Source organism: Notechis scutatus, chromosome 2 (genome assembly GCF_049901735.1).
Source record: "Notechis scutatus isolate UNSWTSFEM ecotype Mainland chromosome 2, rNotScu1.2, whole genome shotgun sequence".
Lineage (NCBI taxonomy): Eukaryota > Metazoa > Chordata > Lepidosauria > Squamata > Elapidae > Notechis > Notechis scutatus.
In genome coordinates, this window is record NC_142010.1 from 127,904,105 (window position 1) to 127,916,801 (window position 12,697).

General features: G+C 42.8%; 1 protein-coding gene across 10 annotated transcripts in view; it reads right to left on the reverse strand.

The window, feature by feature from the left end:
- The window catches only part of ITGA7 (integrin subunit alpha 7), a 63,236-nt gene extending 57,306 nt beyond the window's left edge, over positions 1-5,930 (reverse strand). For 8 of the 10 annotated variants that reach the window (XR_015747756.1, XR_015747757.1, XR_015747755.1 and 5 more), the window contains exon 1: positions 5,404-5,823. Coding sequence is in view for 7 of the 10 variants with exons in the window: in XM_087956155.1 (XP_087812281.1) it covers positions 5,404-5,816 (413 nt within the window). In the remaining 3 variants the exon portion in view is untranslated. Of the gene's footprint in view, positions 1-5,403 lie in introns of all 10 variants that reach the window. The other 2 variants (XM_087956158.1, XM_087956153.1) reach the window with 2 other exon arrangements.
- Positions 5,931-12,697: the final 6,767 nt, after the last annotated feature.

A 12,697-nucleotide genomic window follows, 5' to 3' on the forward strand; every position in this document is an offset into this window, starting at 1 on the left:
ATCATAGAATTCAGTGAAAAGGGGGAAGTTGCCGCTGGCCTTTAACACAATTAGGTGTGTAACTGTCTTGTAATACATTTGTGGGTGGTGATGGGGGAATGGAATGCAGAATTTGTTCATTCACTGGCTTCTTCAAATGAAGAAGAGAGCAAGGGGGAGTTCACAATTCCCCTAGAAACTATCCGGACCTTCATTTGGGATTTTCTTTGACAGTCAATGATGAGTAGGCAAGATGGGCAACGTGTAATTTTAATCCATCAATCAATAACTCGCAGATCAGATAAAGCCTCCAAAGTAACTTTTACCAGCTTCTGCAATCCTAGCAAACATAATTTTTTTTGCTAAGATTGCAGTGTGTCCAAAGTTTTAGTCAAACCTTTTTTAAAAATCAAATTGCAAGATATAAGAGTCTACACTACAATATAATATTATATTCAGTAATGCCTTTACAGATACTTTATACAGGTAGCCTTTGACTTAGAATCACAACTGAGCCCAAAATTTCTCTTGTTAAGTGAAACATTTGTTAAGTGAGTTTTATCCCATTTTACAACTTTTCTTGCCACAGTTGTTGCTAAGTGAAACACTGCAGTCATTAAATTAGTAACGTTGTTAAGTGAATATGGCTTCTCCATTGACTTTGCTTGCCAGAAGGCTACAAAAGGGGAAGACATGATCCCAGGATGCTGTGACTGTCATGAGTCAGTTGCCAAGTGTCTGAATTTTGATCACGTGACTATGGGAATACTGCAATAGTCATAAGTGTGAAAAACAGTCATAAATCACTTTTTTTTCAAGGCTGTTGTAACTTTGAACAATCACTAAATGAACTGTTGTTAGTCGAGGACTACCTGTATACTGTCAGAATATATGTGCCAGTAAATATGATGCCCTTGCTCTAGTCAGCTTTCTGAAACCTTTTTGCTATAAACCAGATTATTTACCAAATAGACCAGATTTTTGCCAGATTACTTTTGTGCAGCAAAGTTTAGTCTGAATGCTCAGACCATTGTCCTTAGACAAGCACTACCAGAATAGAGTCTTGCATTTGGTTTCATGCTATACCTGTGAAACTCACCTGAGAACAGGGCTAGTCCTTCATCTTCCCCCCAGATTAAGCTCAAGGAAAGAATTGTTTCGCTTGTGGCTTTCATGTTGCAATACAAGCTGCTTAGTGTGCCACAAAAATGTAACATCACCTACACAGAAGGATGGAGCAGGGGAAAGGGTTCAGGGAAAATGTAGCTTTTGCTACACATGTGAGGTCTTTGAAACTGGAGGAAAAGACGAGGACTCATTCCCAAAATTATGCTGTACTTTTGGGGAACCTCCAAGCATCTTCAAAACACAGAGCGTAGGTTTGTTGTGTTAACAACCCCGCTCCATGCCAGCGGTCTCCAATCTTGGCAACTTTAAGACTTGGGGACTTCAACTCCCAGAGTTCCTGGGAGTTGAAGTCCCCAAGTCTTAAAGTTGCCAAAGTTGGAGACCCCTGCTCCATGCCATGGTCCCTGTTTTGTTGTATCTGTGAGCTGCTGCAGAGCTTTTAATGTCTTCTAACTATGCAAAAAGTGCTATTATGGCCAGTTTATTAGACTCATAAGCATTTGCTTCGCTAGTTGGGAATAGGATGCTAGATTAGATGGCTCTTCTTATGCTTGAATCTCAACTCGAGAGTATGAAAAGAAAGGAAGATATAATTTGTTATAGTGTCTTGTTATAATAAGCATGTCAGGTAAAGTGGTGTAAACATGCTGTGTCTGCAGTTTCTCAGTACTTTGGCAAGAAAAATTGCGTTTTTACAACCCACAACTTGATTCCTCTTATTTAAAAATCAAAGTACTTCAGAACAACTCAGTTTTAACATTGTTTCTGTTGCAGTTGCTCATAATCCCAGCATAGATTAAACAATGGGAAGTTATGTTATTAATGGGAACTAGACTGTGTTGTTTCTCTGTGTTATATATGTTGGTATATGCATAATTTTATATTTATTTATTTTATCATGTTTATGTAGTATATATTAGAGGTGGAGACCCTTTGAGAGCTGAGTGCAACAAAATTTCATTTTAATGTATACCGATTAGGGTACATTCAAAGTGACAATAAAGTTATTCTAAGTCTAAGTCTATCACAGTTGGGTTGAATGGGGCATCATATATCATCCACAAAATATAGATACTCTCTTTCACAATCATGATCCAAGGACAGGGGTGGGATTCTACCAGTTCGCACCTATTCGCTAGAACCGGTTGTTAACATTCTAAGCAGTTCGGAGAACCGGTTGTTAGAAGAAATTACTGGCCTAATCCTGTAAGGAAGGCAGGAAGGAAACATTCTGGTGTTGCTTACAGAAACTGCATTTCCGTTAACACTTATTACATTCTTGGCAGGACTAGACTTCCTGTCTCAGGAACTTCTCTGGAGTTTTTTTTTTCGTCCTTTGCTGGTACTTTGCTTGTGTGGAGTGACCATTCAAAGTTACAATGACATTGAAAAAAGTGACTTATGACCCTTTTTCACACTTACGACTGTTGCAGCATCCCCACAGTCATGAGAGGCCAGGCGAGGAGATGGTGCCGAGATGTGAGTGACATTGAGTTGGCCACGCCCAGCCAATAATATGACCACCAAGCTATGTCCACCCAGTCACATGACCACCAAGCCATGCCCACCAATTAAGCCACACCCACAGAACCAGTTGTTAAAAATATTGAATCCCACCCCTGTCCAAGGACCAGGCCAGATAATCATTTCTTTTCTAGCACTTACCACGGGACTTTTGCAGATACGGCTGAACTTCGACACCCAACAGATCTAACCAGCATGACTAATGGTGAGAAAAGATGGACGGTCTATGGCCCTGAGGCATGTGGTGCTGTTTCAGAAGCTTGGCAGACTTTTAACTGCTATCATATGAGTTTATCTGGGAACTATCTGTAAAATGCAGTGAGTTCAACGTTTATAAATATTGTCTTCCCTAATTATCCGTCATTCATAGGACATGCTAGTCTGCAAAGTACTTTCCCGTCTACATTTGTCTTTCAAATCCTTCCATTGAATCATAAATATTTCCATGTACAGATGAAGAAATGAGATTTAGAGCTATCAAATAGATCCATGAATGACATGGTAACCTCGTGTTAAAGAACCTGGATCTTTCTACCCTTAGGCTGTAATGTTGAGTACTAGCAAGACAACTGCAGGTAGTGCTCGACTTATGAGCACAATTAAACCCCAAAATTATGTTGCTAAGTGAGACAGTTGTTAAGTGAGTTTTGCCCCATTTTACAACCTTTCTTGCCAAAGTTATTAAGTGAATCACTGAAGTTATGTTAGTAACACGGTTGTTCAGTGAATCTGCCTTCCCCGTTGATTTTGTTTTTCAGAAGGTTGCAAAAGGTGATCATGTGTCCCTGGATAGCTTCAAGCAGTTACTCTTGAAGAAATTGTGGAAGCCCAAGAAGAAGCTGTCTGTAATACAATATTATTTAGATTCCAGAATTAGCCAGAGCAGTTCGTACCTGTCTACCTTTCCAAGGCAATTTCTTTTATTATTTATTTATTACATTTACAGTATATACGCCACCCATCTCACAGTTCAAGGCAACTTGTCCACATTTCTGGTTTGCAGAGGCTGCTGATGGACTAGACCTGACTGCAAATGCAATTTTTTTTTTAAAAAAATAGTACTGTACCACTACTATTATAGGAAAACGAGACAATAGAGTCCAAGAAGTTGACAACAACTAGCAGTAAAAAAAAAAAAAAACGAGCAACACTTCCAGGCAGGAAGGTGAATGAGGCCATCATGGAAAGTTCAGTAGGGCTGAAGTGATCTTTAGCAAGGGCTAAAAGCTGCAGGCAAAGCAATTAGAAGCTCCACTTTGTCAGTAGCCTCACAGCAACGTTACAGGGGGAACAGATCCTAGGTCACAATATCCCCGGAGAAACCAAGCATGGAAGAAACCAAACACTTCAGAGAGAGTCACGAGAATTCCCTCCAGTCTAACTGAAGGAAGATACTCTCACTCCACCCTTTGGGGACCAGAGGCCTTCTACTGGTGCCGTCCCCAAGATCTCCTAATGCATGTGCAAAAACCACCCAGCTGACAGATTCATCAAATCGTGACCTGGCTTTCCTATTCAGATCACAGGGTCATCTCCTCTGATTTCTGCTCCAAGGGGGGGGAATCTCAGTAGACTTCCCTGAGTGCATGGCCCCTTGCTTCCACAAAGTAAGACATTTACAGTCTTTCTTTCTTTCTTTCTTTCTTTCTTTCTTTCTTTCTTTCTTTCTTTCTTTCTTTCTTTCTTTCTTTCTTTCTTTCTCTCTTTCTCTCTCTCTTCCTTTCTTTCTTTTCTCTTCTCTCTCTCTCTGTCTGTCTGTCTCTCTCTTTCTTCTGTACCACTTCATTGCTTCCACATTTGCTCCCTGCAGAACTGCTGTCGCCAGGAGCTAACTAGGAAAACAGCCCTGGCAAAGGAGACCTTGCTTTCAGCAGTGATTCAGCTCCCTTAGCACTGAACAAGGCAAGGGCATATCTCAGAATTCTATCTTTCCGGTCTCAAGCAGGAAGAAGAAAGATTTATTCCCCCCCCCAAAAAAAAAAAACCCCAGCTTATAAGGGTAAAAAAGAAAATATCTCATAATACACAGGCAATTTCTTTAACTAGGGAAAACAGTAAACTTGTGGGAAGAGACTTTAAGATAAGGTTAAAAAAAAAACAACTTATAAAGACACTCACTTATTACCAAAATAATGCAATCTCTGACAACACACCCATCAAGATCAAGGATTCCCTTCCCTCTACGAAATATTAAAAATATTTAGGGTAGGGCAGTGGAGAATGTTAACCACTGGCTCCCTGGATCTAACTTTCACACCCTGTGAAGATGATGTACCCAAATTGCATTGGAATTTAAAACAACAACAACAAAATAAGAACTATCCACCACGGGACCGCTGAAAGGAAACAAACGGCTCTTAATCTGGTCCTCCTCTCCTACTGCCAAAGCCGGAGACTAATATTAGCAAAGGGAATATCGCCGATTGTATATTCCACGTATTTTGCACCCAGAAGGTGCAAATAACCAGCCTGTGTTTTCATCGCAATAGCCAGGGAATCAGGCAGGGACTGATGAACTTATATGAGCCGTGTTCAAGCTCAAGGAGACCCCGAGAAAACCTGAATTCAGAAGGCGCCTGGAAAGATGAGCGATCATGCCGATATTAAATGATGAGGCGAAAGTTTGATCGCCTCGTTCTTGTGAGTCCAAAACGTCCTCCCAGGGCGACCGTCTACCTCCATCCCCTTTTCGGGCTCATTCCCGGGATCAGCATCCAAACCTCCCGTCCTGGAAGCCGGGCGTGGGGATGGGGGGGCGGTGTGGGAGCTTACCAGCCGATGGGCTGCGGACTAAGCTGCTGGTGCAATGCCACGGAGAAGCCAAAGAAGCTGCCCTTCTCTCCCCGCTTGACGATGGGCTCGGCGACATCCAGGTTGAAGGCGGAATTCCTCCCGAGGCAAAAGCTGAGGAGGCACAAGAGGCGAAAGTCCAGCGCCCCAGACATCCCTGCGAGGCGTCGCAGCAGCGACTGCAAGGCGAGCCGGGCGAGAGCCACCTCGGCTCCAAAGAGCTTCGCAGCCCGCCGTCCCCTTCGGAGGCTTTGCTGCCAGCTGTCCGCCTCAGTCTCGGGCCTTGGCTCGCCCTCTGCGCTGCCCGAAGGCCGGCCAACCTCGGCGTGTAACCAAACTCCCGAGGCAAGGAGGCAACCTCGCCCGCCCGCTCGCGCGGGCTCTCTTTCCCTCATCCATTCTGGAGTGGCGCTGGGCGGAGCCTCGCGCTCCCACAACAAACACGCCCTCGCCACGCTCTCCGCTATTGGACACGAGGAAGCGGAGAGCTGGGAAGCAGGTGCCGAGCTATCTCCCGCTCCATCCCAGCGCCCAGGCCGCGCGATCCGGGTGGGCCGCTGTCAAACCCGAGATCCAAAGGGAACCCTCCCCCACACACACACCGTTAAAAGGACAAGGAGGAACCTGACTGCCACCCAGTGAGGCAAGAAAGAGCTCCTCCTTGCCCACGACTGGCAACCCAAATCTCAGTCGCGGTGGTCCCAAGGGTGCTTTTTTTTCAAGAGGCAACTGGACTTTCTGGGTGTTTTTTTTAAATACGTTTCCCTTCTCATCTAAGAAGCTTTCTTCAAGTCTGACTGGATGGTGGGGAAATGGAAGGATTTATACTTACTTACTTACTTACTTACTTACTTACTTACTTACTTACTTATTTATACATACATACATACATACATACATACATACATACATACATACATACTGTTAGCAACATTTTCTCTTCTGACTGTTCAGGATAACTAGAGGACTTCCAAGCGAAGTGGCAGCTTGGAATATGCAAGGTAGACCACAATTGAGCCCAACATTTCTGTTGCTAAGTGAAACATCTGTTGAGAGAGTTTTGCCCCGCTTTAACACTTTTCTTGCCAGTTGTTAAAGGAATCAATGCAGTTAAGTTAATAACCCCGTTGTTAAGTGAAGCCGGCTTTCTCATTGACTTTACTTGTCAGAAGATTGGTGATCGCATGACCCTAGAACACTGCAACCGTCATAAATATAAATGAGTTGCCAGGCATCCACATTCTGATGTGACCATGGGAATGGTGCAATGGTCGTAAGTGTGAAAAATGGTCATAAATCTTTTTTTTTCAGTGCTATTGTAACTTTGAACAGTCGCCCAATACCATTTCAGATAAATGGTTGTCCAATCACTTCTTTAAAACGTCCAGTGTTGGAGCATCCACAGCTTCTGGAGGCAAGTTGTTCCACTGATTAATTGTTCTCACTGTCAAGAAATTCCTTCTTAGCTCTAGGTTGTTTCTCTCCTTGATTAGTTCCCACCCATTGCTCCTTGTCCCGCCTTCAGATGTTTTGGAGAATAGGTTACCCCCACCTTCTTTGTGGCAACCCCTTAGATATTGGAACATTGCTATCGTCATCCCTAGTCCTTCTTTTCATTAAAGTACACACCCAATTCCTAAAACCATTCTTCACGTTTTAATATCCAGTTCCCTAATCATCTTTATTGCTCTTCTAGAAGGTCCTTGTCTGTGTACCTGGTTTTGTTAGACAAAATGGGCCTTTTGGAGAGTGGCAGAGCTGAGGAGGTCAACTGTTAAAAAGATGGAATGTTGGAGATAATCAACTAATGGACATTGAAAGTTGGGATTTCTCTAGGTTTCAATTCCTTTGCTGTCCTTGAGCTGATTGGGGGGCTTTTTTTCTTTGGTTTAAATGGAATTGCAGGGACTTTGGGGCAAGATGGATTAATTTGTGTCTGATGAGATTAGGCAAAGAGTTTGGCCTTGGTCACATCCAAAAAAACAGGAAAGAAAAGGTGCATTTGATTTGTTAGATTTATTTTCTCCACTGCATTTCATTTATATGACAGTAATATGTGTACACCAACATGATTTTAAACTATTAAATGTGAAGAAATTAAATGTTTCCTCGGTCATTCTCACTTTCTGGGTTGTTTTCTGTTATTTTCTTTTTATTGCTATTAATCCTCTGTGAACCACCCTGAGTTTTCAGCAAGTGGACAACCTCAGCAACTGAAATTATAAATCAAACAAGCAAACAATAGAAGCTTCCAGGGCAGATCCTGTTCCTGGATGCCACCCAACAATGTCAATTTTCAAGAAGGAAATGAGAAGCAAAATAATGAAGGACAACATTTTCCCCAAGGAATTCCATCCGAAAGAGAGAAATGTTAAGTTTGCTTCTGCTTTGACTGTTAAAAGCTCCAGGTCCTATTCTGACATATAAGACTAGTCTCTGGGAGGAATACAGGATGGGTTGCTGCCAGTTCCTGCAGAATGCAAATGGCAGTAGACTTTAGGAGAAACCCTCCCATACTACCACCTCTTACAATACTAGACAACACAGTATCAACAGTAGAGACTTTCAAATTTCTAGGTTCTATCATATCTCAAGACCTAAAATGGACACCTAACATCAAAAACATCATCAAAAAAGCACAACAAAGAATGTTCTGTCTGCGCCAACTCAGAAAGCTCAAACTGCCCAAGGAGCTGCTGATACAGTTCTACAGAGGAATTATTGAGTCTATCATCTGCACCTCTGTAACTGTCTGGTTTGGTTCTGCAACCCAACAGGACAGACACAGACTCCAGAGAGTAATTAGGACTGCAGAAAAAACAATTACTACCAACCTGCCTTCTATTGAGGACCTGTATACTGCACGAGTCAAAAAAAGGGCTGTGAAAATATTTACAGACCTCTCACATCCTGGACATAAACTGTTTCAACTCCTACCCTCCAAACGATGTTATAAAGCACTGCACACCAAAACAACTAGACACAAAGACAGTTTTTCCCCAAATGCCATCACTCTGCTAAATAATTCCCACAACACTGTCCAACTACTTAGTAAGTCTGCATTACTCACTATTAATCTTCTCATCACTCCTATCACCCATCCCCTCCCACTTGTGACTGTAGGACTGTAACTTTGTCGCTTGTATCCTTATGATTTATACTGACTGTTTCCGAGTATGATTTGGTTGCTTATTTGTACCCTATGACTATATTAAGTGTTGTACCTTATGATTCTTGATAAATGTATGTTTTCCTTTTATGTACACTGAGAGCATATGCACCAAGACAAATTCCTTTGTGTGTCTAATCACACATGATCAATAAAAAGAATTCAATTCAATTCAATTCAAATAGCCAGCTCTGGAATCACAACTATCAGGAGTTTAAGAATCCTAGGCATCTCTTGTCTAGGCTCCTAAATCCAGGATCCCAGGAAAAAAAATGGTCTGAATGAGATGTATCAGTGCAAATGAATGGTTTGAAGGCCATCAAACTTACACAGGTAGGCATGAGCCTTGACAAAGAGAAGGCATGAGGCCAGCCTAGCTTATCCTAGGATTGCCTATAAACATTTCTTTGGGGGACCGGGTTGTTATTCGGAAAAATTACAGGAAAGGTTTTGGAATTATTGCATGAGGGACACCCAGGCATCGTTAGGACAAAAGCCTTGGCCAGAAGTTACGCCTGGTGGCCAGGGATGGACAAACAAATCGAGGCCTGGGTGGCAGCATGCAGCAGATGCCAGGAAACCAGACCCAGCCCTCCCCGCCGCCCCAATCCTGGAATGGGAAACCCTAGGGGACCATGGTCCAGGATCCACATAGATTTTGCGGGCCCACACCTTCTCTGCCACAGACGCTTACTCCAACTGGTTGGAGGTAAGCAATATGAGAACTACCACCACAGAGGCCATCACCAAAGAACTCAGCAAACTATTCGCAACCCACGGCCTCCCAGACGTCCTCGTGTCCGACAACGGGCCCCATTTACCTCGCTGGAATTTGAAAATTCAGCGGAGCGGGGATACGACACGCATTGACAGCGCCGGCACATCCGGCGGCGAACGGGAGGGCGGAACGGATGGTTCAATTTACAAAAAAAAACAATCCAGAAAATAGAAAACGGGAAATCCAAGAAAAAATAAATAAAATGCTCTTGATACAACACATAACCCCGAACACAACAACTAACAAAAGCCCGGCAGAACTATTAATGGGGAGGAAATTAAGGTCCCGTTAGACAGACTGCACCCACATACAACCCAGAACCCCCCCAAACTCCTCAAGCAAAGACCGAACATTTAAACCAGGCGACACAGTATACGCAAGGAACCTTACCGGGACCCACTTTGGATATCAGCAACCATAACCCAAGTGACAGGTCCCCGCTCGTACCGCTTACAGACAACCGATGGACGAGCATGGAAGCGACACATCGACCAATTAAGGTCAAGAACAACCACGGGAAACACAACCGACACGCAAACAGACACAAACACATTCCCAGAAAAAGAAGGGGACCCCCCCAACACAAACCAAGAGGGGAGGGAAGACCCCAAGAACCAACCCACACCAGAAAGAAACCGAATACTCACCAACAAGCAGCCAGCTCGAAGCCTCACCAGGAAGAAACAGCCAGGCCAGCTCAACCAGCCCAGAAAGACCAGGCGGGAGCAACGACAACCGCAGCTCAACCAGCCCGGGTAGACCGGGAGGGAGCTGGCGACGAAAGGCCTGGCTCACCCTTCCAGGCAGTTCCATCGACGGGCAGAGAGCAACACAGAACCCGACCGAACCGGCTGGGAGCCAAGCACCAACTAACCTGCGCAGGTCAAGTAGGCAAGTATGCAGCCCCGCCTACTACGGGACTACGTTACGAGGACCATACCAAGAGGGGGAGGGGTGTTCTGTACAGTCATTTACATACTAACGAGTCTCATTCCTTGCGAAGGACACGACAATTTCAAAATGAAAAGCAACTATAGTGACCCAGATGCTATTCACCTTCCAGAAAGCTGAAAAAAATTAGCCTTTTCCTCAATTATTAGGACTGGATTGATAGCAGAGTCTACATATGTGGATTTGGGGCTGGGAGTTATATGTGGGATCCCGGGACATTTTCATTTTATATAGTTTATTTTTAAATGCATTTTTGTTGCTTTATACAGTATTGGCTCACATTGTTAGTTGCCCAGAGTTATTTGCTTAACATGGGTAGCCCTATACACTTCCTTAATACATAAATAAATAAACTCAACCCTTAACATGATGAGCCTCTGGCAGGAGGAAAAGCATCCATCATATTTTCCAGGACGTGAGGGCTATTTTTAAATAGCTGTGAAAGTTTTAAGAGACGTTGGAGTATTGGCAAGGACACCACATCTCTGAGAGTCCAGAATATTGGCAGGACACAGCGGTGGAGTGCTACACAAATGTCACAGGAACTTGGAAGTTGTTCCTCTCTTGGGACCCTGTTCTGCTGTTCATGGGATGGGCTTTTGTGCCATTCATGAGACTTCTTCGCTGACCTGAAATGGATCCATCATCCATGCCTTTGAGGAGTCATCTTCTACCTCCATTTTAGTGCCTGGTCTCTTGACATGTGCTTCTTCTCTTAGCTAGCTGTCTCCCTAGCTTTTGCTCTGGTTCGGTTAAACCACTGTGAGGACATCATAAGCACCAGTTGGGAAAGGTCCCGGTTTCTTCTGATAATCCCAGAGAATATAGTTCTGCAGTTCTCCAATGGTCAGGCTGCTCCCAAACTCTAAACAGAATGTGTTGCACTATAAGAGGCAACTCAGCTGCAAATATTCCAGCTTAGAATACCCACTTGGTCATTTCTTTAAATTGCCCTTCTGGGAGGATCTTGGGATAGGATGGATAATTATAAATACAACCCAGATTTATGAAACACAGTCGAACAGTAGCCTCTTGAGATTTGCAATGGCGTTTGCTGAAATAACTGGATTTTGATTTAACATCATTGCCTGACAGTAAAATTTTGGCTGCTACAAAATCATTTTGATGGATATTTTTTTAAAACTTATACTTCTTTTAAGTTTAAAAGAAGGTACTTTTAAGAAAGCAAATAGTGCAGGCATTTCAAAATATCCATGACAGGAATTAGTTCAAACAAAGAAAACAATGCAAAAAGGTCCTTAAATAATATCATTTAATATGCCTTGCAATACACATTATTATTTCACATTTTGATTTGCTATATGTTCAATTGAAATGTGCTATGAATTAATGCTGGGCTTCCCTTTCCTGCTACTGAACAACTGTGTTGGATTCGGTTTTCAGAATTCCTAGCTAGCTATATAATCAAAGAGAATTACAGTCTAAATGCATCTGGACAGCATCACATTAGATAATGCCGGTATCTACTTTCTTCAGAAGAAATTCAGAACTAGCCAGGCTTTTGAGCACATAAATAAGTCTTATGAAATGCAGTTGGACTTAGCTGCAAGTGAAGGTACACAAGATTGCTATCTTGTAGTACCAGCGATAATCGCAGATGTAAAACTGGATTATGCAGAGAAACCTAATGACACTAATAGATAGGAATGTGAGCCCCCTTGCATTAGCTCTATTAAAGATGAATTTTGCCATGGAAGTTTCTTTAAATACATATGTGCAGAATTGTGTGCTAATATTCTTAAAGTGGGGCTATGATAACTTACTAAAACATGTTTATATTTGTACACACAAACACACACATGAACGGTAACCTACAACACCATTTGAGCCTGTTTGGCCCTAATGTAGAATTAATATTCAGTGTTTTAACTTAAGACGAGTAGGATCGTGTAGTCATAGATTACTAATAAACAATCAAATCATACTGGGAAACAAATAAAACAATATAAATGGAAAAGATACAATACTGCATTACTCCAATTGCATAGGGACATGTGTATGAGTCACTGCTGCTGGGTTTCTTGCTCAAGATAGTAAAACAACGGCTCCACCAGGCAATGATTCTGCCTGCTGCTGCTGAAGCAGGACTCGAGTCCAGGAGGATATTCATGGTAAGACTGGCTCTTTCAGGGAGAATGACCAGCATATAGAATTAGTACTGGAATCAATGTTAGCAAGAGGCCAAAGTGGATTGTTTGTTTGTTTTTTTGGCCAAACTACAACTCTTTTACTCTGAGGATCTTTCTTCTCATCCAGATCCCAATTGCCTTCAGATTCTGGTTCAGGACTTTTATGGGAAATTTCTGCAAATTCCTATTATTTCTCATGCCCTCCTTTTAAGCTGTTTTGCTGGTATT